The following is a 27945-nucleotide window of genomic DNA, read 5'->3' as shown; positions in this document are numbered from 1 at the left end:
GCGGAGGACTAGAAATCAAGGGAGCAGTGAATGTTAAGGGAATTGCTCATTCCAAGCATTTGCCTTCGTGTTCTTTTTAAAACCAGGTACAGACAGTTTTTGTGTATATTTGTACGCGTTTAACTGAACAGTGTAATTTCATCATCTGAAAACTCAGTATATATGGTCAATGGAGAATAAACCTGACCTTTGAGTATTTTCTCACTCGAAAGCTGATGCCTATGGCTAGGCTGAGAAGCTATTTGCCTCACCATCCCATGTTTTTTCTTGCAGTGAAACATTTTCTAGTTTGCGAGTGGTTGTTGGGGTTTTGAGGAAGGGAGCAGGAGGTGGTGGAGCCAAGAGGACCTGTTTGTGCACTTGCCCCGGTTACCGCTGTTAATGACACCGAGGTTATCTCTGCTCTCTGGTACATCCTGCTGTGCTGCTTATGAGGCAATACCCAGCAAGCGATATCCTGTTGTTTGTAGCTTCTCTTTGATGTTTATTATTTGATTTGGGAACGAGTAACACAATGGTGAGGGGCATCAAAACTGTTCCAAATATTTGACTTAATGTCTTAAGTTCCATGGGACACCAGTGTGTCTTTATGCCGTGGTATAACCATATGTCGTAATAGGTACTAATTGCATAACTGCTCTAATTGTTATGCCAGCAGCTTGGATTACTTTTTTGAGTGTAGTGGTTAATTAACCTTCCTTTTAAAATTAAAGCTGCAGAAGCAAAGTATTCTGTTCCTCGGTGAGGTGGGATTGTATTCGGTTGGCACCCCTTTGTATCCTTTATAGTCTTGGGGACTGTGTTCATGTTCACTAAATTACTCATTATTTGTGTTTCAGAAATGGATCACTTTCAGCACTTTAGAAATTAACAAAAAGCCTAATTCTCTGATTTTTAATTTTTTTTATTATTTTGTTCTCATATTCCATTTGTACAAGCCATGGGGCATTATAAAGAAAGATTTAACAATAACAGCTACAACAGCAACAAAAATCAAGTAGGTCATTATGCCTCTTAATAAGTTACCTATGTAGAAAACATAGGAAGAAATAACTAGGTGTTTCACCTTCAATAAAAAAAAAAAAATTAATCACCTTCAGAAGTAATTGATAAATGCGTAAAACACCATGAAATGTTGGAATAGTGACCATGAGTTAACCTGCCATTGCACATATCTGTGCAACAATTGCCACTGCTGTAAGTAGTTGTGATGCTATGAAACATAAGAGCAAATAGACTGCAGTTCTTTTACAGTCCTCTAGCAGAATATATGAGGAGAAAAATGGATGGATAAATGTTGCAAGTGGAAAGCTTGGAGTAAAATTTCCCACTTTTGAACACAGCTTTATATAGAAACCTATTCCCCAGGTGTCCAAATGCCTGTTACCTCCAATACCTTGTTTTGTGTTTGGCTCTTCTCTTGGGTTTTTCATGGCAAGCTACTGCTGCTTGTTCTCAAGAAATGAAAAACTGTATGCTACAGTAGGAACTATATGTCACTTCATGTAGATGTGGCTTAACAATCATTGCATTATGTGAATCATCTTTATTTCTAACTATGTTGTGATCTAGCAAGAATTTTCAAATCTTCTTCAAAGTTTATTGTAGATGCCAATATTTTCGGTCTCACAAAAAACATTGCTAATGATTGCAAGATTTGTGTGTGATAAAGAAGGAGAATTCACTGATAATTTAATGGTAATTAGAAGACAAAAGGATATTTGGATTTTGAGATAATTGTTAAAAGATAGGTAATTAAAAATATTAAGGATTTACTCAGTTCGGCAATGACTAAAAATTTGCTGTTGCTGTCATTAAAAAAAATCAGCAGGCATTTCTTCATTTTGAAAAAACACATCAGGAAGGAGGATTTGTAAATAGAGAAATTCACTCCACATTTTCAGTGGAAATGCCTATCAACTTTTTAAACCTCTGGCTACCAGCCCTTTTCATGCTTCCCTGTGGTAACTGCTTCTTTCTGGGTATGTCAAAGACATCTTTATACAATTCCTGGAGCCCTTCAAACAGTGTGTAAGGTCCTGCAGTGCTTCCAAAGGAAAGCACTGCAGGTGTCTTTGCACAGATTTAAGAGTACTCTTGCCACCTTCTCGTACACTTGTGTCGCCTTCTCAACCCATAAACACACATGCACACATGCATTTGCTATTCTTGTCAGCCTTTCACCGACTGAGAGCTGACGGGATAAAATGTCTTTTCCCTTTGTCCCCTGCCAGCCCCATTTCTGTTAGACCTGGTGTTCCCTGGATGTGTTCTCAGACGTATTTTAACAAAGTGTTCTCAGTGTGGGTCCTGTAAAACTCGTACCAGCAATTTTACTACAGTATTTTCATTACAAAGGACATCCTATTTCATAATAATGTATTGTATTCATTTTGAAGATGTCCTCATGTCTTACGAGAAGCAAGTCTAAAAAGGTGGTTGATGCTGTTAGTTGGTACTTTGTTTTCCTTGTAAAGTCAGCATGGTATAAAAAATTCAGTGTAAAAAATTGATTTTAAAAGATAGATTGTACCTTGATGGTACCTTGTTATTTAGTTAATGTATGCTTTCTGTGATATAGAAGCTGCAGTATATGCTATTTATGTCCTAGAAAATATTCAAAAATAATTGCTGACAAAAGCCACTTCACAGGTTGACTCAGAGGTACATCTTGTAATCTGAATGTTAATATTCTGGATAGCTAGGCAGAGAAAACTATTGATGTAGTTTGAAGATCCATGTAGAGACTAGTCAGGATTTTAGTTAGAAAAGTGGGGAGGGAGAGGGATTGAGATATTTGAGTTCTCCCAGCTTCACTGAAATTTTATGCTGATTGAGCATATGAATGCATCCAACTTGTAATATTTTTGAAAAGGTAAGATTTTTTGCTAGTCAGTTGGAAATGTTGCCTTTTATATCTGAGGAATTTATGTCTTTTCCAGAAGCAATTTGGAATCACCTTAATTTTACTCTAGAATCCAGGCAGCCCCTGGTTTTACTGTGCAATCCGTGACTATCTGTCATATGCTTTATTTTTCCCCTCAAGCTTAGGTCTGTGTTACGAAGAAGTACTGACAAAAATCAGCGGCCTGATTCTTACCTCCCTTGCATGTGGTCTCTTCCCTGTGACCCACGCAGAGGGAGCAGGAGCAGCTACCACTGAGATCAAACAGTTTCCCCAGCTCAAATTAGCATGTAGATCTTGGCTTTCAACATCAACGGACCCAAGCAGGACCTCTGTATTTCCTAAAAAGAGCCCATCCTCTTTTTGTAGCTGCAACTGTTTTGGGATGCAGACAAGTGTCTTGAACTGAAGTGATACTTTGTATTTTCCAAGTATTTGAAAATCCCAAAGGTTATGTTTTTTTTACACCCGGGAGTCATGGATTTTTATTCCTCCCTAGTCCACCTGCAAAAATATTGCCTCTGTGGCCTGATCTGATGTCATAAACTATTGTGTCATAAATGAAGAAAAACAGCGTTCTTACCTCTCTGGGTATGCAGTCAGATGACCCAGGCTGTAAACTCGAAAGTATTTTTTCCATCGGTGGCATTGGCCAGCCTAGCAAACTCCACCGGCATCTGTATCGGCTGCCTTGGAATTGCTTTTGATGTGATTAGGCTGCTAATTAGCTGTCTCGATTCTTCTCTCCCTCCTGATGTTTTCTTTTGATTCACTTTGACTCCGAGGAGTCTGCATTCCATGTATGTTTGTTTTTGTGTTTTGTCTAAAATCCCTAATGATAGCTTAGACTGTCCTCTTTTGGTTGCGAGTTTCCCTGTGTTGACATACATTTTTCTGTTAAAGGCATGCATCAGGATTTTTCTCCTAAGAATAGCTGTTATTTTGCAAAGTGTAAACAATGTATTGTCAGTGTGCATATATACGTGCATATTCGTTTAAACTGTGCTAAGGGTTTTACAGGCGGAATGAGAATGTGCATAGTGACTTCAAAACCATCAAAACCATAGTAAATGTTTAGTACTCGAATATTTATTCACCAGATAGTAACCTCACAATTAAATTATTATGTAAAGTCAGTTAAATAACAGCAGAAGTTATTGTATTAAGGCCCACTTTGCAAGGAAACCAATGACAAGGAAGCAGTGAAACACGCTAATAGATTATATGCTATAGCAATATATTGCCTTTTTATTGCTTTTCCACAGGCAGCAGATTCATGTATAGTTATTACTAGCTACATTATCTGCTAGTTTTCTATCAAAAAAGATTCAGTCTATTGAATCATTAATCCAATATTTATCATTCTTATTGAAAATCCACTAGTGTTAGCACTGTATAAAATATTGACTTAAATCTACTGGTTTTGCTAAAGATTAAAAACATATTAACCTAAAAAGCACAGTATTTCTTAGGACATTTGAAACCATTCATTGTGGATGTTTGAAATGACAATATTTCTATGTTGTGTGAGGAATGATTTTTTTTTTTTTTTTAAATCTTTAACATACAGTAAGTGACCAGTGCCATCCTGATTTGAAGATGCTGAATGTTCATCCAACTCATAGTTGAAATTTTGATGTGTATTGCATTAGTTACTGAATATCAAGAATAAAATTTTTGCTCATACATAGAGTGTAAAATGGGATCTTTTGTAGCAGCACACGGCCTGTTTAGAATGATATAACAGGCGCTGAATGTTCACATATCAAACAAAATGCCATCTTTCTGTAGAAAAGAGGTGTCAAAAAGTTTCTTTGTACCTTTAACGCATGTGATTATGTAGTACAAAATGCAGAGTTTGTAAAATTTCTTGAATATACAGGCAAAAAATGAATAATTCAAAACAACTCATAAGTTCTACATTCTATTGTATCTTTTATAACGCAGGCAGAAGATAGCATTGTGTTCCCAGTAGAGCTGAATTTGCACAAGTTACACCTCTGAAAATGCCAGATGGTCTATGGTCTACTTTTGAGAGCTGTCACATATGTAAAGATTTGAAAAAAGAAAGACAGCTGAATGAGAGCAGTGGATCATTAAAGAGAGAGTGAGAGTCCCTGGGTATCACTGTGTTTTAAGAAGCATTGTGTCGTTCCCCATATTACACCTTTTTTTTTTTTAAGATATACACAACCTTTAAAAAATAAGGTAAAAATATTTCTGTTTTAAACTGAGTGGTTGTGGCTTAATCTTGGAACTGTCAATTGCTTTTGTTCTTTATGCTACAATGCGGTCATATGGTTCCTAATTGGTTTCAAGTGTGTTTTAACCATAAGATTCAAGTCTCCCTAGTGCAAAATTATCAATAAAGTTAAAATAAATTTAAATTGAGATAACTAATCCATTTGGGGTTTTATTCCATTTTGATTTGACCTGCGTATCACATGTGAATACTGTAAAGCCAGTCAGCTAAAAAGTTGTATGTTAATGCTAAAAGCCTGAAGTAAGAGTACTTTGGGAACAGGATTATTAAAAAAAAAACCCAAACAAAACCCACCCCTTTCCCCAAAAAAACCTTAATAAAAATAATAATAAAAGCAAACACGAATGACTGTTTAGATTCCCCAAGACTTCCCTTTCACCCCCAGTTTGACAGAAACACACCTAATTTTGAAGGTGGAATTTTGGATAATTTGTCAAGTTACTGTATTGTAGCAAAGCACCAAAAATATACAAACAACTGTAAGCTGCCACCACCAATTTAGCTGGCTTGGAAAAGGTCATAACTGTCAGTTTTAGAAACCTGCGTGTCCAGACATACAGAATTTTTAGCATAGTCTGTTGCTTTTATTTATCGAGGAAGGTTAACCCCTCCCCAGTATTTCTAGGTTATTGGTGCAACTGCACCACTCCGCAGTTGGGAATTGTAGGCAGCAGCAACGGTGTGAGGAAGCACCAGTACATGAAACGTGAAAAACACTGTTCTTAGTACAATTTTCATTTGAGTGGGATAATAAAAATACAGCTATGGGGAGCTACGGGTATGAACACTGAACTTTAGAGAGTAAAAATGTTGATTCCTGTTGTTGCTAAAGATTTTATTTTTGACTGTAGTTAGGTCTACATTGACAATTTTTAAAATGGAAGGATTTGATTAGTTTTTTAACAAAATTTGTTTTGCACATACGTGGAAAGATGTCCTACATCAGAGGTTCCTGGTAGTATACTTTTAAAGAATCCTGTTTCAGGTAGGAGCAAACTCCCTAAAAACTTGTTTTGGAGCTTTTATGATAGTGTGGAAATGCTATAAATGGAATTCCAGAGTGCAGAAAGTGCCTTGCTCATGCTTCTGTTCATAGGTTTTGCAAGGACTAATGCAAAATTGGAAGGAGAATCAATTTCTGTATTGCTGTCGAAAACTTTTTGGGCAACAGTTAGTTGTTCAGGTGTCAGATAGTGTTGTGCTCCTGCTCTGTTGGCTTGGAGGTTCATGAGCAGTTACTGCTGGTAATGGAAGGGAATGATCTTTGTCTTCCCTGCAACATCTTTGGGGAGGCTAAAGCATAAATGTTTCCCCCCAGGCCTCCCTTTCCTTCAACACAAAATTATCACTTTTGTAAAGTAGGTTCAATCAGGGTTACTCTGACCAAGATAGATGTGGGTAGTCTAGGGCGTCTTCTTAAAATCTTACTTGCTGTGACTCAAAAAATGAAATGGCAAGAAAAAAATGAACCAGTTCATATTTAAACTATTATGAAAAGTCGCTCCTTTTGCCTGTGAACGTGACCAGGAGTTAAAGTTTAAGATTTATCTGAGGTTTAATCTGGACAAGTTTATCTGGAGGAAGCAATCTGAGAATGGTATCAGTGTCCTTGATAAAAGGGAAGCATTGAGGGTTTCTTAGGCAAATTCAGGACTGAGAGTCGTTTTAGAGGCCACGTTGGTCTGTGTGTACCAGTAGTATTTGTCTGAAAGTTTGGTCACTTGTACCTGAAGTGGTTAGTGGAGATGTTTCTTTTAGAGGAAGCTAACTATAATTATCTACACATAGTTATCTTGGACACAGTGTAATCTATATATGAAGCTATACTGTGAAATTATCTGAAAATGGATATGAATCATCTGAAAAGAGAATGAACTGCAGCACTGTTTTTCTTTACTGCTGGCACTGTCTGATCTCTCGTCAGCTGAGTCTTCAGTAGAATCTGGGCTTTTTCCTTGACATTAGATTTATAAATAGTTGAAGATTAGACTCTCTGAAAACCTCTTTATGTCCAAGCATGATACAGTAGTGTTTTGATTAGGGGAGGTGATTGGGCTGATGCTTTTTGATTATGAAGTCTTGTTGTGTTACTATGTGTATAGTTTAATTAGTTTTCGAACGAAGTCTGCGTTTTTTTTCTAAATAAGAATCTTTAATTGGAAACTACTTTTTTTATTACAAAGCTTTACATTAAAAAAAAAAATCCTGCATCTTTTCTTTTCTTTAGATACAGACTTTAAATACATAGGCAATGTATTTTCCATGTTATTAAAAATACACTCCTTTATGATACTATAGCTCAACAAAGAACAGTCAAGTTTCGTGCCCTCTCATTACAATGTACTCTTGGAGTCTTAACCAGGCCACTGCAGATTCCTGCCTTGACAGGTTTTGTATTTTTTTCCTTTGACCGTTTCAGTTTGTTGCCATTAAAGCCCTAACTGGCCCATTACAGCCATTTTAAATTCTAGAATTCCTAAATTCATTAGGATTCTGAATTGAGGAATGTGGGCAGGGGGATCTCTGGCTTGCCACTGCTGTGCAGTGTTTGAACACATGTTCCTTCTGGTTACTGGATCACCACCTCCACAAAACCAGATTTTGATTGGTTTTGTTCTTCCCAGCAATCCACAATCTTTATGAATTTAAGCTCAAACTATTGTTAGTTACCTGGATACTCCTATTCTTCTCTTATATACTGGTCTGTGGTGGCTCATTGTTGGGGTGGCCCTACCTTGTCACTCAGGTTATTTTCTGAAGACTGGCAGGTTGGCCAACCTACAGCTTCACTTCTGTTACTGCAGTCTGTATCTTCTCTCCCATACCTTTTTCTCTCCTTCTGTTGCATTTCCCCCCATTCTTCATTTGTGTCCCTTAACCCAAATTCATCTCAGTTTTGCTACTTTTTCTCCCATTCCTGATTTTTTTCCTTCTTCAAATTACTTGCCTTATTCTCTCCATCTAATTCACAGAGCGTTGCAAATATTTCTGTGCAGTGACAAAGGGGGAATCTAGGCCTCATACAGACATGAGGCACTTTCTGAATACCTAATAATTATTTTTAATCTACAGATATTTTTTGCTTTCTTTTTTTGATGGGGGAATGTTAACTTTTCAGTCTATTCTTTGATCAATACAAGCAATGAAAGTTGCCTTCCCAGTCTAGCCTAAAGTGTTCAGTTATCAATTTAAAATTTAAATTAACCCTTTCTTTCTTTCATTTTAAGCACAACCTCAACGTTTGCCTCGGCCGAATACTTCAGCACTGGAAAGGAGTGAGGAAGAAAGTGGCAAAATCCAAAACGGCCACGCGGGTCTGAGTAATGGAAGTGGAATTCACAGTGGGGTCAAGCACGCACCTGCAGACAACAGAAAACTTTCGGCTCCTGTTTCAGAAAAAATGCACAGAAAAATTCAGTCCACCTTGTCTGTCAACAGCAACAGCAGCAAGAAGAGTAAAATAAGCTCTGCGTTTTCCCAAAAGCCAGGTACTTCACCTGAAGGTAAGCAGAAATTCTTATTAAAAAAACCCAAACTGAATAAAGACTAGCCAAACCCCATTCTCACTAATAATTACACAATCAACTGAAAATAATTGAAGAGCATGACTCATGCTCCAGAAGCAAATAGAAATCATTATGATAAAACACAAGTTACTTCCCCAAAGGAAAATATTAAGTATTTGAAAGAAATTGAAGCAATGGGAGATTTCTTGCTTTCAAACATTTGGCCAACAGAGTCTGATAATGTTTTAGTCTCTCTAGTTAGTATCCTGAACTGATAGAAACTCCTGTCAACATTGTCACATATACACCAGAAAAAATGTTAAAGCACTAGTTCAAAGCATAATAAATACTTAAATCCAGTATGGCAGGCTCCATGAGGGTAGCGTTTGCTTTTGAAAATGTTCTGTTAGCAGATACTCTGACTAGGCGTGAGGTCTGAACACTAGATAATAAAATTTGGACCTGTGCTTCAATGTTTAACGTGCCTTATGCTGTATTTGGGCTGTAAATAATTTGCATGAAAAAGCTTCGTACTCCCTATGCACAGCTTAAATAAGCAAAAGTAAATACTTTCCCTTACATTTTAGCTGTGTGTGTATGTTTTCACTGCTTGTAATTACTCTAATGGTCCCAGAGTTCCTGAGTCTCTCCTCAAGCCACTGCCTTCCCATTAGCACTAATATACTTGATGGGCTTTGCTCCTGCTCATTCCAAGAAGGGTGCAGAGGCTCTATAAATTTTATTGGTTTGAGGCAGGCATCGATGAGACTGGTTAAAAAAACTCGGGGGGGTGGGTACAGACACAGATTCTTAGAGAAATGGGAAATGGTACTGTTCAGTGAAATGGGGAGGATTCTCAGCCTAGATGAAAGGAAGGGGGATCAGAAAGACTGTACGTAGTGGCCTGAATGAAGCCTACTGATGTCAGTGGAGTGACTTCTCTTGACTTCAACTACTTCAGTGAAACCTACTGAGTGAATCTGTATAGTAATATCATGAACAGCTTCACTTGGACTGTCCATGGGCTGGTCCTCCTTGCTGTGGTTTATTTTCATATTTATCTTCAAGAATCTACTGTTATTTTTCTGTTGCACTTTCAGTCCTCTAAAATTTCTTTCCTAGATCACAACTTCATACTTGCTATATTCCTCTTATCTCTTTCTGTTATGTGAAATGCAGTTTACCCTCCAGCCCAATATTTTTCTTATATATCAAAAAACTGTAAGTCAGGAGACCTAGGTCTGTTCGCATGACTGGTACAAAGTGCAGGCCTCTGAATTTAGGAAATTCAACCTCTGAAAAAGAAATTACGGAGTTCTAAAGAGACGGTGCCTTCCCTGTTCATGCCCTTATACAATTATTTATGGCAAGCACTTCCTTTTTTCTTCTAAAATTATATTGGAATAAATACAGTCAGTGGGTTTTTTGTTTGTTTTTAATAACCTTGGCAATGATTATGTCAAATTACTGAATGATTGAGGAGAACATTAATAAGATACCTTCAGATATAGCTGTAAATTCTAATGTCTGATTTTATTAACCAACACATGATTGTGTTAGTTGCCTGAAACTGCCAATATACAATTTTTTATATACAGTCAGAAATGCTGATATTTTTAAAGGTAGGTCTGATTAGAATATAGATAATTACATTGTGTTGTCACATTGTCTTACATATTTTCAAAGTACAGAAATACAGGGTAATCCTTAGTGTCACATGTAGTTTCTTGAGTCACCTAATAGCTAAAATTAAATATATTAAATGATATACATCTAACCTTGTAACGTTCTCATTTTGAATGTGGGAACTTGGATATATGCTTTGAATAGCTTGACCTACACTGCTAATATCTGCTGCTTTAAGTTTTCTGTTAACCAATCTGAGTGAAGCACGAGTTTTATCGTGCAATGATTAAAGTATATCTAGGGTATTTGTGTCTACACATCTGCATGCACACATATATAAGCCTTCTGACAGTTTCTTCAGCTTTTCAGTAATTTACCCTGTAGGGCTGCATGGGGGAACTATAGGCTGTAAGTAATATTCTTATCAAGCTGTTACCTTGCAGGAAGTATCAATATATATATGTAATTTGTTCTATCATCTATCAGTTTTTGATAAGATGCATAATCAAAGACTCTTGCCATGGTCAGTTGAAATAGCTAAAATAACACAAAGAAGAGATCACTATTGAAGGAAAAATTATTTATCCATAACTTAAAAAGAATTGTGTTCATGAATTTAAGAAATGTTGATCCCTTATGACTACTTCTGGAAGGCTACACTTAAAAAACTTGGTATAATTAGCCAGCTTATTTGTTCAAATAAGTTTAATTGCATTTAAACCAGTGATATATATACTTGATGAATACATCTAACTGTACAAAACCAGAAGAGTACACTAATAAGTCCTGTGACTGAGGAAAGACACTCTTTCAAAATGGTATACACAAATTGATTTGAACCTAACTTCTACAAATTCTTTGTATTATGAATCATACTTTTGTGGGCAAAAAGGTATTTTTGTGAACAGTTGTCTCTTCTGATCCAACGACATTTCTGTAGAAACTATTGAAAAGTTTTACAGGAAGACGGAATAGATAGGAAGCTATTGGAAATTATTTGCAACGTTGCATGACTACTTGGCTTTGCTTTAACTTGTACCATGTTAACCTCATAAGCCATTGGTTACTGCTGAAGAGCTGCTGGGTTTGAGTTTACTTGGAGGTGTGCGTTTGTGTTTGTGCACGTCTATACAGTATAACAATATAACTTGTGTGCAGTTTCTTATGTAATCTTACACAGAAAGAGACAAATTATATTAATTTTTGTACTGTGAGTATTGTATAATCAATCACCCGAATTAACTCAGCTACTTCAATTTACTATAATGTTCAGATAATTTTAGTAGAAAGAAATACAGGTAAACTTGAATGCTTTCAGATACTCCAATTCACTTTAGTTTTTCTATTCCTTATGTATGACCTTGGATTTTATAATCTAATCAGTAGCTTTAAAAAAAAAAACAAAACAAACCTGAAAATACATGCCACGTATTTTTACTTCATCTGCCTTGTGTTCCACCTTGAGTGCTCTGCTCTATTGCCAGTCCGGAGAATAACTGGTTAAGTGAAACAAAGTGGCCAGAGAAAAGAAATAGAGTATGTCCTCAGAAGAAAAGTGAAAATTCTTGTCATCAAGCTTAGTTTAGACTATAGAAAAGAGAAAATATTTTTCACTTTTTCGTATTCCCTCCCAAAAGCTGCATTCTTCTTGTTTCTTCTTAAAAGACAAGATGAGAAAATTTCTGGAGCACTACACCTATTTGTAATGCAAAATAAGTCCAGGTCTGGTAGTTATTTTGCTCTAGAACGTCTTATCTATTGACAGAACAGAAAAGCTGGTAGTGCTTGAAGCAGGGTAGAATCAAGAAACATCCAGGCTTGCCACCCATCCTGCGCAGGAGCGTATTTGGGCTTCTGCTTATTTAAAAGGTTAGCAAATGCAGCATGCTGCGTCATATACTGCAGACTTCAATATATATACCAGAAGGCTAAATGGAGTCTAGTGTTATTTACCCAGGATATCACATCTTCCATGAAGAAGGTCAGTACTGCTCCTCTTGGTCTCCAAAGTACTAGACAGCCCTAATGCAAGCTGTAAAGCCCCCCAGTCCCCACCCCACCAAAATCCCCCCACCACAGTTAGCAACTCTTTTATTAATTTTTCCAGCTGCAAACTCCACTTGCTCTGTAGATCACATCATGTGAGCTTTCGGAATTGAAGTTGCGTTGGAAGTGCTTAAAATGTAACAGACATTTTGGTAGCGGTAGTATAAAAGCTTTAAAATCTGCCTTTTTAAATGAGCCTGTAGTGTATGGAGTCGTGTCAGCATTCCCGAATATGCTGTTTAGAAACACTTTCACATCCAGTGAGGCTTAGGAGGGTGTGAGTGCACTCACCAGCTCTGCTTTTCCTCTGCATCTATTATTAATCCATATTGTCCCTGAAGAAATCTTACTCAGCTCCATTACTTACACTACAAAAAACGAAAAGAATTATGAAATAGTAGGAGTGTCTCTCTTAAAAAGCAGTTTTTAAACACTGTTTCAGTTCTAAAGATTTTTCAAAGGGACGGGATAGGTTTCAGTGCATATTGGGTATAAAAGGGTTTTTTGTTCAAAGAAATTTTAATAATATTTTGATTTTTTTATGTCAGAGGTGCCACAGTTCTTCCAAAACTCTGGTCGGTAGACCACTGGCAAAGCGAATTATCACTCTCTTGCACCTGTTAGGTGTAGTGCAGAGAGACACCTTGGAAACCTGAAAAAGCCATTGTAAATGGGTAAAAAGAAGGCAGTCTTATGTGCTGTGTTTGGAAGCAGTGGTACCTGTCCAGAGCAACTTAAAGAGGGGAGGAGGTCTAAAGGAGACAGCAATGAGGCAGCTGAACAGTAAACATAGATGTTAGGAAGTGAAGAAAAGCAGGTAAATGAATATATACATATGTGTATCAGAGTAGTGGAAGGTAAGTAATAATGACATATGTAGAGTTGGAGGAGGAAAGGGAAGAAGAAACTGGGCAGTGGGAGGGATGGAAGAAGAATTTAATTAAGGGGGCAGAGGGGGCAAAATGAAGTAGGCACTAATTATTTTGTAAAAACCAAACCAAGTTTTCCTACCAAAACCTTATGAAGCTTGATGTTATGTGTTTTTTTTTTAATCAAGCGATCTTTTATAAAAAGTTAATGATAGAGGGAATACAGGTTTTAATTCAGTTTTGAAATGGAGCTCTCGCTTCTGGTCAAGTTGCTGTGACCTCACAGGTTACTACATTTGTCAGGGTAGTTCCCATAACTCCAGTAACGTGGTAATTTGCAGTTAGGGTGGTACTTCACATATTCAAAAGGCTGAGAGCATACACAATGGCTGTATTCATCTGCAAATGGTAGCTTGTTAAACTATGGTGAGCGAATCATGAGCCTGCCTCCTGTATGTATGGTGAGATCTTCACTTTATTCCTTCCCAGGCTCTCTAAACCAGAGAGGCACTAGAAGGCATCTTCTTTCCAAGGATTTTTTTCAAGATAGGTCTTAGGAGGCTAGATGCAGCAGTGAAGTAGATAAAGAAAGCCTGCAGCATGGGGGTGAGGCTCTGGGGAAGGACAGGCAACGCAGGCTTGCTGCCAGATTTAAGTTACCACTTGTGCTTTTCCAGGAGCAAGGCCTGAAGCAACCTTCCTCAACCTTCTGGACTGTGTATCTTGTGCTACTGAGCTTAGGGATGCAGTGAACAATCTCACTCAATGTGTGGGTTTTCTTAAAATCCGATGTTTAAAATTCAACATTTCAGGGTGCATTTGAATGAGACTTTTTTTCCCCTTCTTTTTGATATAATGCAACTTCATCTGTTCTAGATGTTGAATCCAAGCATGGGGTTGGTGGGCACTATTTAACTCACGCTGCTGACTACAATGATTTATTAGAGTAACCCAAGTGATATTGATGGCTTAACTGAAGACAAAGCAAGTCCACCAAATAGCCTTTGTGTTAAGCCACCGTCTTAGGAACCACTAGGTGCATACACATGGAAAGTAGTGAGTAGTTCTCTTAGCAGGGTAGCAGACCTCTTTTTGAAGTAGGAGCATCTTACTTTGGTTTATGTAACTTTGTATAAACTGAAAAATAGTTTTCAGTCAACTTTACTTTCCTTTTGGGCATATGATTTTGAATAGGATTTTTGTAATTATTGGGTCTTTTTCCTCGAGTGCCAGAAGAGCAACAGTAAGTTTTCTTTTATATACTGTTCCGTCATTGGATTGGTATTATTTACTGAAATTCGGTTTGAGTGTGCATTATACCGTGAATAGCCTAACATTGCAGAAATACCTGCTGGCCATCTCCCTCTCTCTCTCTCTTTTTTTTTTTAAACATACATACACTTCTGAAATCCATCCCATAGCATTAAGTAGCATTTAGGCAGCTACTTAGTATCCTGCAAATGTCTCTACTTTGGCCAAAATTTCCATTGTTATCTTTTAGGAATTGATTCAAAGTGTATTTGTGTCTGAGCACGAAGTTCTGAACAGAGGTTTTTTTGTTAGACAAGGTTGTATCAGAATGCAGTTGTCAATCAGGCAATGGGAAATAACATTATCATATGGTCAAACCTGTGATTTTTAAGAAGGCATTTTGAAGAGTGGTGTGTTTTAAGGATGGTTTATATTTTTGTTTGCATAGAAGTCTTGGGAGGTGATTTACATGTTGTGTAACAGGAGTGAGTGGAAAACAGGGCCTGTAACGAAAAAAGGTCTTCCTGCAGTATCCATTTTATAAGGTCATGTTCTAGCTAGCACCTAACTCGTATCAGTGTTTGCAGTGACGAGCAATGACAATGAAAGCTTCATATTCTAAGGAAGCCTTGGATATTGTAAATTGGCACGTTTCTTAGTATAGCTCTGTGTTTGAACTGGATCATTTTGCCCCTGAAGTTATATCTGTATCGAGAGTTTAGAATCCAACCTTTGATGAAAGTTTCCATGTGTTTTGCAGTGTAATTTGCCTGTTCAGCCAACATTTTAATTTTCTTGATCAATAGAGATGATCGTTTTCTATTTTAAAATGCTGAAATATCACATGTATTATGATTTGCAACTGTATTTTCCCCCCATCTAAGTAAATGTAGCTCTGTTATCTAGGGATAACTGTACTCCATGTAACAGGTCAGTTTGTTCTTTCTGCATTTCTTACTTTTCCTTGAGCATTTTCCTGGCTGCAGTGAGTTTTCTGGAAGGGGATGGGTAGCAGAGGCTGCACGCCAGCCCTGTACGTTCGAGGAACGGTGGTGCGATGGCGTGCGTGCCACTGCTCGGTAAGTTTACGCCCCACCTCTGTGTAATGCACACCTTTAAGAAACTTGTGCCGGATGGTTTTTCTTCACTCGCTGTGCCGCTCTGGCCGTGGGCCGTCTCCGCCGTCAACACCACGTGCTCATCCCTGCTGCTGCCGGCTCCACGCCGCTGGCCGGCGGGACGCCTGTAGCACCTGCTGGGGCTTCTGTTCAGGGCTCTGTGGGGGCCCGGAGTAAACCCCTGCTGAGGACCTCAGCTGCCACTTTGATTGCGGTTTTGCCCTTTTTGATTCTCGCTGTGAGACAGCGGAGTGCCTGGAGATTTGTTTTGAGTTGTCTGAACTCGGTGAATATAGTTAGTAAGAAGCTGACCAGGGTCACCATCCTGTAAGTGAGCTTATTTACCATTGCAGACATGAAAACCTGTTATCATATGTGACCTGCCTGCTTGGTATGAAAGCTTATTGGGTCGGTTTGTGACAGGTTAGTGTCAAACATTACAAAAGCAGCGCAGATCAGCCTGCGCGTGCGTTTCTCTGTATATTTTTCAGTTTAACTTCTGCACGCCTTGTACAGTTTCGATGGTCGATAGTTCTCTTAAAAGTCTGTTTCTTAAGTAGAGCTGCACCTTTTCATAAAAATGAAGAGGAGGTGATAAAAGGGAAGTTGAAATTAAAGAAATATACATTTCAGTATTTAAAAGGAATTGGATATCAGGGTGATATCTGCATGCAAAGATTTTAGAAGTAAAAAGTGGTGTGCATGTGCAAATGTTGCAAGACATGGACAAAACTTGAAGTTGTTTTATTGTTGATATTGTTTCTTTTCCTTAAATGAGCATAGCTGTTACAACTGAGATAAAGTATAGAGGGGGGCCCTCTGGGCTTTGAATAACAGTGTGTAAACAGTTTTAGGGGATTTTAGGCTATTTCTTGTCTGGATATTGTCTGTGGTAACATTTATAACCCAGTTAAAGTAGATGTTACATGTACTGTATACACTCTTTGGTTAAATCAGCACAAAGTAGCTGGATGTGCGTGTACGATATAAGCAGCAAAAACTTGGACGAGTTGGTTGGGTTTCTATTTGCCTTGGCATTGTTTAACAGTTTTGATGAAGTTCCCTAACAAATCTGTAACTTTTGGGGATGTGCCAAAGGACTAAGGAAACAGCTTTACTTACATCGGTATTTAAAAATGCTGCATGGGATGACCCTTTTAACTTCAGGTCTAACTTTCATCCCAGGCAAAATGAAAGGATAATTGAAGATGAGCTTTTGTGTCTGAAAGCTCATCTTTTTTCCCCAACTGTGAGTTGATCTAATAAAATACACTATCACTGCCTACAGACCAAGCCTATTGTAATTTATGCCATTCAGCATAGCTTTTGGGAGCTTGGGTCATAGTCAACAAATGTGATACTGTGTTTTGATGAAATGAAATGCATTTGATAAAGGAACTAAGGCAGTTGTACTGTTTTGTTTGGGGTTTTTTGTATGAAGTATACCTCTGTACAGCGTTTGACACTCCACATCCTCACTTTTGTGTGGTGCCGATCTGTTGTGCAGCATTTCTACATTAATTAGAGAAAAGTGTAATAGAAGAATTGAAAAGCAATGGAAATTTGAGACTGGTGTGGTGTAGTGTGGAAGTCTTAAGGAAAAGCTCATCTTCACTAATGGTGCGCTTACATAGTGAGACATAGACTAATTTATTCTTTCTCTGTGAAGGTATTCAATGAAAACTTAAACCCCAAGAAACTTGGGAATTAACTATTTATCAACAGTGCTGCATCATGAACATCAAGGGAGACGGAGTTTGGTCCTTGGTAAAGACATACCCCTAATTCTTAATTGCATTAGTATATCTAATGGGAAAAAAAGAATGAGAAAGCATCTAATTCTCAAACAAAACAAAGAAAGTAAAGAAATAGATCATTTTAAGCTAGCCTCTCTTTATAGTAATACAGTGTCATAACCAATATTGCTATATCATTTCTTTATCAGAAAAGACTAAAATATATTCAAGGTTTCCAGAAAACATGTTGTCACACATTAAGATCATAAAATTTACTTTTTTTCCAAATTCTTCCCAAATATATAAATTAAGTTTAGTTCCAGTTGGATTGATGTGTTCCACTACTCACTCATCTGCAAAAACTATTAGGATTTTGATGTGGTAAGGTCAAAGAGTGAAAGTTAAGTATAGTCTTTATTTTTAACATGTTAAAATAGTTTTGAAATTTGAAATAATCTGTAATTTAAAATAGTCTCTTTGGTCTTGGAAGCAGGATAGAATTATTAGGGAGTCTTGTGCAAGCAGTGAAATATATTTTAGTGGTCTTCAACATGGTAATGAAAAACCTGAGGTCATCTCTTTTGGAGTGAGTTTTATATAGCATCTTCTTCGTGGCTGGATTCCACTGATCATGACAGCCTGCAACAGCAACCAAAGGAAGTGGTTTTGAGCTGTAAAATTTTTTCTGTGGAACTGACAGGTTGCTGTAGGGATATGGGTACTAGAGAAGGATGTGTGAGTTCTGTTTAGCATGTAGATTTGTTATTATTACAAGAAACGACTGTAACTGTATCTTTTCCTTTTCCTTATAATTACAGCTGTAGATAAGAAGCTAAGAAGTAGGAGTCATACATGGAAGAAATTATTCTTCCACCCATTTTATCTGAATGTATTACAGACCTTTAGAGTCATGATTCTGAATTCAGTGAGTTAGGTAGGGCTAGGTAACAGCATGTTTTGTCATGTGTTAAATAATTGCTACCTGGATAGCTATTAAAAGTCAATAACATGAAGAATATGAAAGCATGATTATATCAGGTCTGTCCTTGAAATGTGGATCAAAGTTTATGTTCATTGTACAAATGAGTCATTGCAAGAATGAAGAGAGCAGTAAAGGGTATCTCTACTTTATGTTAAATGTTTGTGTAGGTTAAGTAAAACTGTTATATAAAGATTTTCTAAATGGAAAATGAGTTTTGCAATCTGGGGAGAAGGAAATAAAAATAAACAGTAGGTAAATAAATCCTTTTAGTGTTTCAGTCAGTGAAGAAGAGATGGAAAGAGAGACCCTCCACAGAGTTTCCATCATAGGACTAATGGACAAAATTTCTTTCTGTGTCTTGGACCATTTTTGATAGCTTTTACCTTTGAAATACCTTTATGTAAATCAACACAGCCTCTCCTTGTAAAGTATTGATTTAGCATTGTTTTAGATTAGGAGGGAAAAGTTCCCTTGTGGGTCCAGAAAGTGCTTTCTGAGTGCAGTCCCTTTTGTTTAACCTATGAACTCTGTCTCTTGTCCATCAATAAATATGTATATTATAATTTCTGTGAATGTTTATTTCTCTCCCTTCAATTTTACATATCCCTGCATGAAGCAGGAAAGATTTGTTTGAGCATCTTATTTTCAATACTGATACACATAAAGTTTTATTGTGGTGTTTTGTTTAAAAAAACATTTGTAGAACAAAATTTGTTGCGGTATTAGCTTCTTTCAGCTGTGTTTTAAAGATGCAAAATAGTAAAAACCTCAATTGCTCAAATATGAAGGCTTCTTGGATAGAACTCTTGGCTTCTTTATCTTTTTCCCTCATATTAAAAGAAAATCTGAAAGGAGATTGTACCTGAACAAATTTAACACCATCTCCATGACAACCAGCTAATTAATCGCTATCGGTCTGGCTTTGGTCCTCTTCAGTGAACTGATACTCCCCAGCTTTATTTCACATATCTTCTGGGTTTTCTATGAAGGTCATTTATTTAGCGACAGTATTTCTTTGGGAAAAGCAGGCTTTTAATATGAGCAACAACTTTCTTTTAAAAACAGCTCAATCTTACCTATGGTTTCCTCTCAGTTTTGCTTCCTGCACAGTAGTAGGGAGTTTCTGAGGTTGTTTTTTTTCCTTCTTGCTTTTCCTGATATTTCCATTTTTTCTTTTGGCCATAAGTGTTCATTATGTATATTATGACTGTGACCACATTGTAGTACAGATACTCCCAAGCTAAGTTTGGATCTAAGTAGTGTAGGAAGTAGGAGAAATCAATCCCCAGCAGTGTGATGTTTAGAGTGGGCTAAGAGCTCAGGTTACTTTGCTTTTTGGAACAGATTTTGCAGGTCTGAGTTCCTATCGCTGCATTGCTTTAAGTATTTGTGCTTGCTAGTGTAAAGTCATCTCTACACTATCCTGCAGTCAAAGTTTCTGCAATGTTAGATGTACTTTGAATCAATTGAGATACTTGCCATGGTTACTGCATCATTTTTGACATTATAAATATGTTTAGGAGGCCTGGTAATTGTGTTACTATTGCAAGTAATTGCAAGCTTTCCCTTATGATAACAGTCTCCAGCCTGTGAACTGTAAGAACATAACATCCATAGATGGTGAGACCAAATGCCCGTATAGCTCAATATCCTGTCTTTCTTACTGGCCTCTCATAGCAGATACCTGTGATAGACTGTAGGGACGGGGAAAGGATGAGATGGTGCAGGATATTTTTCCCCTGAACATCTTCTTGATCTTCAGCTGTCTGTGGCAAAAGGAGTTCAAGGCTTGCAAGCAGTAAAAAGAAGAATGAAATCTGAGGCTAGGAAAGAACACTAATTCTCTATTCTGAACATTTCTTGTATTTTTAAGTTTTCATTTTCTTTCTGGGTGACTGTTCAGTGCCTCTTACAAGTTAAATATGTTTATACATACAAATTTATACATTATGTGCTTACTATGGGAGGAGAACAACTGAGCATGTCCCTCACTCCTGCAGTCTCCTTTTCACTGGCGCATGTTTAGTTCCAGTCTTTGTGTTTTCCTGTCATATCTCAGGGATGTATTAGTTGTTTGAAGTTATTCCATATATTTACTCTTTGGGTGCTGTATTTTTTGCAGGCAGTTTGTGGGACACCTCAATTATCTTACGTAATTTAGTAGTACTTATGAGAGATGGATATTGATCTTCAAGTGTAGTTATGAACTCTATTGAAGATTAAAGTAGTGCATTAGAAGGATTGCCAAGAGACTTGTGTAGAAAGGCGATAGAAAAATCTGTGTTTTGGCTGAATGTTTTGTATATTGTTGAAAGTACAGAAATACATATAACATGCTGTTATGCTGGTTTTAAGGTGTGCATAAAACTATAAGAAAGCAAAAATGTTGTGGCAACTCCCTTATTTTTCTTCATAACCAGCAAACCAACAAAACAGCTTCAGAAGGGCAAGATGCACGGGAGAGGTTGGAAATAATTTTAGATAGTTTCCTTCACAAGCTGATTTAAAATTTTTTTTTCTTTTAATTACTTTGTGGGCCTGCTGGAAGAAGTTACAACTGAAGATAATAGATACGGATATTTTACATAATAAATGACTGGAGAAGTGGATCTAAGCGGATGTTTAGTACTTGGGTTTTGCATGAAGTGAAGTGGTGAAAGGAAACTTGCACCAAAACCAGTGCTGAACTGGAGATGATTTAGGCTGCAAAACTGACCTTGAAGATGGGAAACATGTTCTTTATGGCATTAGATTATGTCTATTCTGAATTGTTGTCTTTCAGCTACTTATTTGTATTGTGATATATCTGGATTTAGAATAATATATTAATGATTTCTTCTTTCTTCTTTCCTTTTTTTTTTTTTTTGTTTGTTTTGTTTGTTCATACATGACATGCTACTGAACTGGTACGTATGAAGATTGCTGTGTTCACTGTATCCTGGCTTGCTTGTTCTGTGAATTTCTCACCCTCTGTAACATTGTTCTGGGACAAGCATCCTGTGGCATCTGCACATCGGAGGCCTGCTGCTGTTGCTGTGGGGACGAGATGGGGGATGACTGTAACTGCCCGTGTGACATGGACTGTGGCATAATGGACGCATGTTGTGAATCTTCAGATTGCTTGGAGATCTGCATGGAATGCTGTGGGATCTGCTTCCCATCATGAAATATTTATCCCTTTTTATTTTATTCTCTATAAAACTGGAGAGCTTTTCTTTAAATACATTTGAAGAACGACAAGGTAAGATTTTCACACAACCAACTGGTATTGCACTGTTAATTCCCTATATATAAATATTTTTTTTAAAAGCAATCCTCAAATCTGTATTCTAACACAAATTGTATAGTTTTGTATGTGAAACTCAAGCTACGTTCCAGCTTCCTTTTGGCTTTGCAAATGGAAGACTTTATTGAAACCGAATTACAGGCCTGATACCACAGGCTGTATGAGGGCAAAATTGCCATTCAAATTGAGTGACAGGTTTTGGTCAGAGAAGAGACTACAGGGCAAAGCCTTAAGTATTTGCCTTTACCTACTTTAATGTTTAAACGCTCGAATGCCTCCATGCATAACATGCCTTTACAGGCATTCTGAAAAGCAAATTGTCTTTATTTCAATCTCTTTGGGTTGAAAGCAACTTAGCTCTGCTATTTTAAGCTTAATTCAAAAGTCAGCATCAGGAATCTACTGTTGGTTTTGCTACAGTGGTCACACTGGCAATATTCCTTTTGTTTTGAATGTCTCATTGGTTTGTGAGAGATTCCTGGTATTTTCCTTTGTCAGTATTGATGCTACGGGAAGATTTGGCAAACTCAAGTCAATGTAGGTTTTGCCATGGACTAGAGTACCAAGATTTTGTTGTTATCAATCAAGACAGAATAGAGAACTTATATTTTACTTCAGTACTAATATTACTTGAAATGCTTCTTTTTAGAAAGAGACTTTGGAAATGTGTGTAGGCATGAAATATATCCTTAAACTAACAGACTAACTAATAGACTAACAAATCTTCAAAATTTGGCTCTAAAAGGGAAATTATCAGAAGTTAACTCAAGAATCTAAACCTGTACATTTAGTGGCCTTATCAGTGTTTGTGGCGTTACAGCCAGTATCACAATACTTAGTATTTATTTCTTCACTGTGCAAGAAAGATCCACAGAAGATGACGGAATTTAAACAGGGTATAAAGACCAAATTAAAACTGACTTGATGAAGGAATTCTGTCACTAAGTGCAAAAAGCAGATGCAAAAATGTTTATTCTCAGATACATTTTAAGTGTTATTTTTAAATAACTGTGTAAAAAAAGGACATTTTTAAGATGTAAGGAATATGATTTAAAATGTTTGAAAAATACAGTTAGGAACCAGTGGGCGACTTTCCCTATTACACCATTAAGGTTTTCTGAGGTATATCTGTCTTTGTCATTGTAATTGTGAAATGAATTTGGTCCAACGCTTAAAGAGGTTTATGGTATTCCCAAATTTAGGGAATAATGGTACCAATTTTCTTTACCATCTGCTAGTTTTTCCCCTCCATGTCTGTAGCTCATTGACTTTTCTGTGTAAACTACCTATACATCTTGATCTCACATACTTAAACTTTCCTACCTACACTCCAGATTTCCCATTTGTAGATTGTTGGATCTCGTAAATTTAGGCCTTGTTACAAGAGTCATCGATAGCCAATAGCATGTTTCTGTTGGTGAATTGACCATAAATGTCTCTTTCCGCTGTAGTGAATTCAGTTTATGCAAATGTGACAAGCTAAAGATCACAGGAGTGTGAAGCTAAGTCAACAAATGGTCTGATACTAACCAAAGCTTCTCCCTGTGAACACTGGCTAGTAGTGCCTACTACTGCAAGTTATCACTGAAGGTAACATAGCCAAATCCTCAACTATACTAGGGAGCTGGGAGGTGTTGCCTTAACATCTACAATAAGGAGTTTTGCCTTAACATCTACAATATTGTGGTGTATTCTGATGCAACGCAGATTTACTCAGAGGGTTTCTTACCTGTTTTTTGATAGTTACTACAAGAATTGATTTCTTACCATGGGTTTTTTTTCCATATATTGGGCCAGATTCAGATCTGCGTTGCATAAACAAAGTGCATTTCCATTGTCAGAATATTCCATTGGTTTAGCTCCAGCTAGAGAGCACAAAGATATTATGGTAATAGGCAGGCTAATAAGAAATCATGTAGTTAAACTGATAAATTCCCTGAGCTCAGAATCAGGCCCATGGGGCTCAATTATGACTCCTAAAAGTCTGAACCACATTGGGAAGGGGGAAGAGATGCCTTGGTTGAGTGGCAGTGCCTGGAGGCATTTTGCCTTTGTAAGGCATAATGCCTCTGGGGAAATTGGGGGCATCACAGTGAGCACTGGGACTTGATGCACCTTGGAAAAAGTGTAGACAGTGCTTCGCCCATTGTAGGTCTATGGTTGCCACCGTGGTGGTGGGGACATGCTCTCTGGGGCTAGGCAGCATCATTAGCTGTCCTTCCTTGTGTCCTTCTGGTCACAGAGAGGTGCATTTTGGCTGTTTCTTGTCTGATGGTGCTTTTGGGGACAGGGAAGAGGACTTCCAGTCTCCTGTCCTGCCCCGATGTCTGTGCCCTGGCAGAGCAGTTCCAGTTTTGTGTTTGAGAAACTGCACATTTGCATATCAAGCTTTTAGTGAATACTGGATGTTAGTAAAAATTATTTTTACCACAGGATGGTGTAGTACTAAGAAAAAAAAAAAATCAATCTAGGGAGCCCTTTTTCTGTGTAAAAGTTTATTTATACAGTTTGTTCTGCACAAACCCTTGTTTCTGCTTATGGGAACTCAGAAGTTTTCTTCATTGATGGAAATTATGAAAAATTGGGAAATGTATTTACTATTAAGCATTTACTATTAAGTACTGTTAAAATACAAATACTAATACAGGAACTCTGTTCATGCATATATGCATATGTGTACAAACTCTGTCACACGTGTGCACACGCACACACATATGCAGATAATATTATTTCTTTTCCCACTTCATTTGTGAAATTCTAGGAAGTGAAAATAGTGTTTATTAATCATAGTGATTAGAAGTATCAAAGTATTACGGACAATTGAAAAAATAAAAAAAAATGTGATTTGTTTGACATTTAAATGTAATCTGCTACTATTTGTTGTAGAGATATTAGCACTTTTGTAAAATGTATCTTTGTAGCAGAGAATATTAGTATGTAGCTTAAGGAATTCCTTTCTATATTTATATTAAATTCTGTTTTGTAATTTTCACTCTATAGGCAATCTGTAAGCACCTTGTGTAATTAAAACAAGCAGAATTAGAAGGATTCAAATGTGAAAATATAGTTTAAATAAAATTAAAACATCAGAACTTAACTGTATTTTGTAATAGTTATTGTGAACTTGTACAGTGTTTCAATATATAGTTCTGCAAACTGGCCCATTTGAAAAAACGGTAACTTGCTATTTGTATTTTATATCAACTGGATGTGCTTATTCTCAAACACTATTTTGAAATAAAGATTTTTATTTTGAAACTTTGGAATATCTTCTTCTAGTCTTGCCCTGTTACTGTTCTGAATGATAATTTCGTGACTTATTTGTGATTTTTCATTTGTAACACTTACTGAAAGCTTTGGCCTTTGGGTGATTTGCACAGAGGGTGCGCCAGTGTAGGTGGGTTGTTTTATATATGGAGCTAAACCAACTCAGTCACTGGAAGCTGTGCTAGCATGAATCTCCAACAGTAAAAAAAGTTTGTCATTAAGAGGGAAAATTAATTCCTTAGTGTAATTTTATTAATGAGGTGGAATTCCAGTAATGATTAAATTTGATCAAAATGAAAATTATTGTAATACATCTGCTGCAACAGTCTTCAGTTAACTAAAAACAAGCTGGACATAGGGTGTAGTCGATTCATAGTATTGCAGTAGACATATTAAGGTCTAATGGCCTTTGTGGCCTGTGAAACTGAAGGCTTATACACAGTACCACTATTTTAAAGTAAGGTATGTTTTTAAAATCAGTTAGTTTAAACACAGGTAGAGTAGACCGCTTCATCTGTGATTTAAGCAAAGATTTTTTTTCATGTTGGCTTAAGCCAAGTGTGAACATACCTATGCTACTTTAAAACTGCAGAAACTGCATGTCTACAGTTTTTTGCACTAATTTTTCTATGTCTATTTTGAATTTATTGAATATTCTACCATGTCTGTGTATACGTGGGCCCTTAGAGCATCTAAAATAATTATAATATGTCTCCTCTGGGTATTACAGAGGTAATATGTTAAAACTGACAGAAATTCTGTGCTTGAATGTGTACCATGAAGTCTTACCATTGAGACTGTGTGCCAAACTTCTCTTAGAAAATAATTGTTCATGAAAGAGAACTAATAAAAGCAGAGACAAATAGCACTGTTTGAGACTTACTACAGGTGTTCTAGCTGGTATCTATAATACATAATATTTTAATATTTCTAGAAAGAAACGTCTTCTATGAAGAGGGATCATGATCAACATTGGGAGCTTTTGGATTGAATATTGACTATTTCAACTATAGTACTTTGTGTTAAGAACTGTTGAGTTTGGTGAATCATTGCTTTTATAAAGTAATCTTCTGAATGAAAAGTTTTCTGAGCTGTTCACACATTTTTTAAAAAAATTGTCTTAATGATTGCAATATTTGATGTATGCTCTTGGAGAGCAATGCCAATTGTATTGATGTATTTCCACAGTAAAGCTCCTTCTGCCAGCAGCCTTGTAACTTTCTGAAAGGTAACAGATATATCTGAAATCTTACTCTTAGCCCCAAAATTAAATTAAAGATTAGAGAAATATCTCCCTGGTATCTTCTTTCTGTCCCTCTCTCTGTCAATATGTGGGTGTGCACACCATGTGTTGGAAGACTTCAGGTAGCGTTGATGGTGACAGTAGTAGCTCTACAATCCTACAGGCATTAATCTTACTTTTTTTTCTACCTTCTAAACCTTCTGCCAGCTCTTTTAGCTTCCAAAGAGAGCAGGGGGACCTTAGCTCAATTTTAGCATCAGGATATTGAAAGAAGTTAAATAAAAATAATACCCTGCACCCACTTCCACGATGCACTTGTTCACTGTGCTCAGTATACTCGAATGCGAAGTTGATTGCTTGTACAAAATTCAACCTCCTCATAAGCACTTGCTTATGCTATTTACCGGTGATTTCGTGCTAGTGACATAAAAGGATGTCCTTTCTCTTCTTTAGAAGTCTTTGATATGGCAGGCTATTTCTACTATAGTTGGAAAGAGAGAAATTTCTCTGAATTACCATTCTGCAAAACAGGCAGATGTTGAGTTTGATTAGGTGATCTTAATCTCTGTATGGTTTTTAGTATATCAGTTCACCTCACTTAAAACTTAATTTAATAAAACACTACATCCAATCCTGTTTGCCTCCTTTATGTATGTATATTATAGCAATTGTTAGTACATTACCATTCAATACTCATAAAAATGGGATGTTAGGTGAGATTGTATAATACCTTTTATACCTGCAGTAGTATCTTACTAATTTTTATTCTGATATGCATACGCTATTTTAACTGACAAAATATTCCGCTATAATTGAGGCTCTTTATATCATCTCAGTAGGGTATGTAATTGGTGCCCAAGCACTATACAATTCCTCTTCAATCAGTGGTGTAGGCTTCTGCAATTTGTCTCATCTCCAAGTTGCACAAAGTGACCACACTGTGAATACGCTGTACTCCAACTTGTATGTGTTTCACATGACAATCTTTTTCCACAGTGCCTACCTTTGTTTCTTTAGCTTTATCACAAGGTGGTTTGTGTGGTTTTGGGTTTTTGTAATCTTTGTTGTTCAAAGAGAACAGAAAGGGCTTTTATTATGGACGTCTAGGACAATACCAAAATGTATGTTATGTTGTAAATTATTTCTTCATCTTTTCTGTGTTTACTGCTATATGCAACTCCTAGTCAAATAGACTTTTGAAAGTGATAGCTTTGGAACTTTGGAATATATCTAAGTAACTGTAGCTCAACAGTGTTTTATATTTGAACATATGAAGTTCCAAATATATTTATTATGTCTTGCTTATTGAAATAAAGAACTCAAAGTTCTGTTGACATGGACTCTGCAGAGTCTTGCAAACTGGCAATCTTCAAAATAGTTCTACTCACAAGAATAAGACCAGTACATTATTTTAAAATTAATACCTTTTACAGTGGCATATAGATGGCAGCTTTTAGATTCTGTGCTACTTTCAGTTACTGAAGACTAGTAATAACAAGCTTGGAAAAAGAAATGTATTAAACAACATGGGTTTGCTTTCCTCCCTAGGAAATGCAACTCCATTTGTCTGTTTCTTTGTGTGAGGAGGAGGCACCTTGATTGCATATTTAATGTAGACTAACAGCAGTGGTTTAGAATCCACAATAACTTCAAGGTCATCACAAGTAGCATGTGGAGGTTAAAGGGAAACATAGTGCAAGGATTCCACTACTGTTGACAACTGCTGTCTCTGCATCAGTAGTCTGCTTTGCAACTACCAAGCTTTCATGGGGTTAAGTTTAAGAAAATTAAGGTATCCATGACTGAAATTTTGTATTCAGTCTTGATTCTTCAGAAAGAATAATTAG

The 27945-nt window shown here is 36.9% G+C and overlaps 1 protein-coding gene across 3 annotated transcripts in view; it reads left to right on the top strand.

Annotated features, from left to right (window-relative positions):
- Positions 1 to 27160, top strand: part of MDFIC (MyoD family inhibitor domain containing) — a 53382-nt gene extending 26222 nt beyond the window's left edge. For 2 of the 3 annotated variants that reach the window (XM_075493696.1, XM_075493683.1), the window contains 2 exons: positions 8396 to 8671; positions 21221 to 24388. In XM_075493696.1, coding sequence (XP_075349811.1) covers positions 8396 to 8671; positions 21221 to 21468 — 524 coding nt within the window. In that variant the 3' untranslated portion in view covers positions 21469 to 24388. Of the gene's footprint in view, positions 1 to 8395; positions 8672 to 21220; positions 24389 to 25789 lie in introns of those variants that run through there. The other variant, XR_012774308.1, reaches the window with a different exon arrangement.
- The last annotated feature ends 785 nt before the right edge of the window (positions 27161 to 27945 follow it).

Source organism: Mycteria americana, chromosome 1 (assembly GCF_035582795.1).
Source record: "Mycteria americana isolate JAX WOST 10 ecotype Jacksonville Zoo and Gardens chromosome 1, USCA_MyAme_1.0, whole genome shotgun sequence".
Taxonomy (NCBI): Eukaryota; Metazoa; Chordata; class Aves; order Ciconiiformes; family Ciconiidae; genus Mycteria; species Mycteria americana.
The sequence above is the reverse complement of the archived record's forward strand: the minus strand, read 5'-3'. Positions and strand labels throughout refer to the sequence as shown.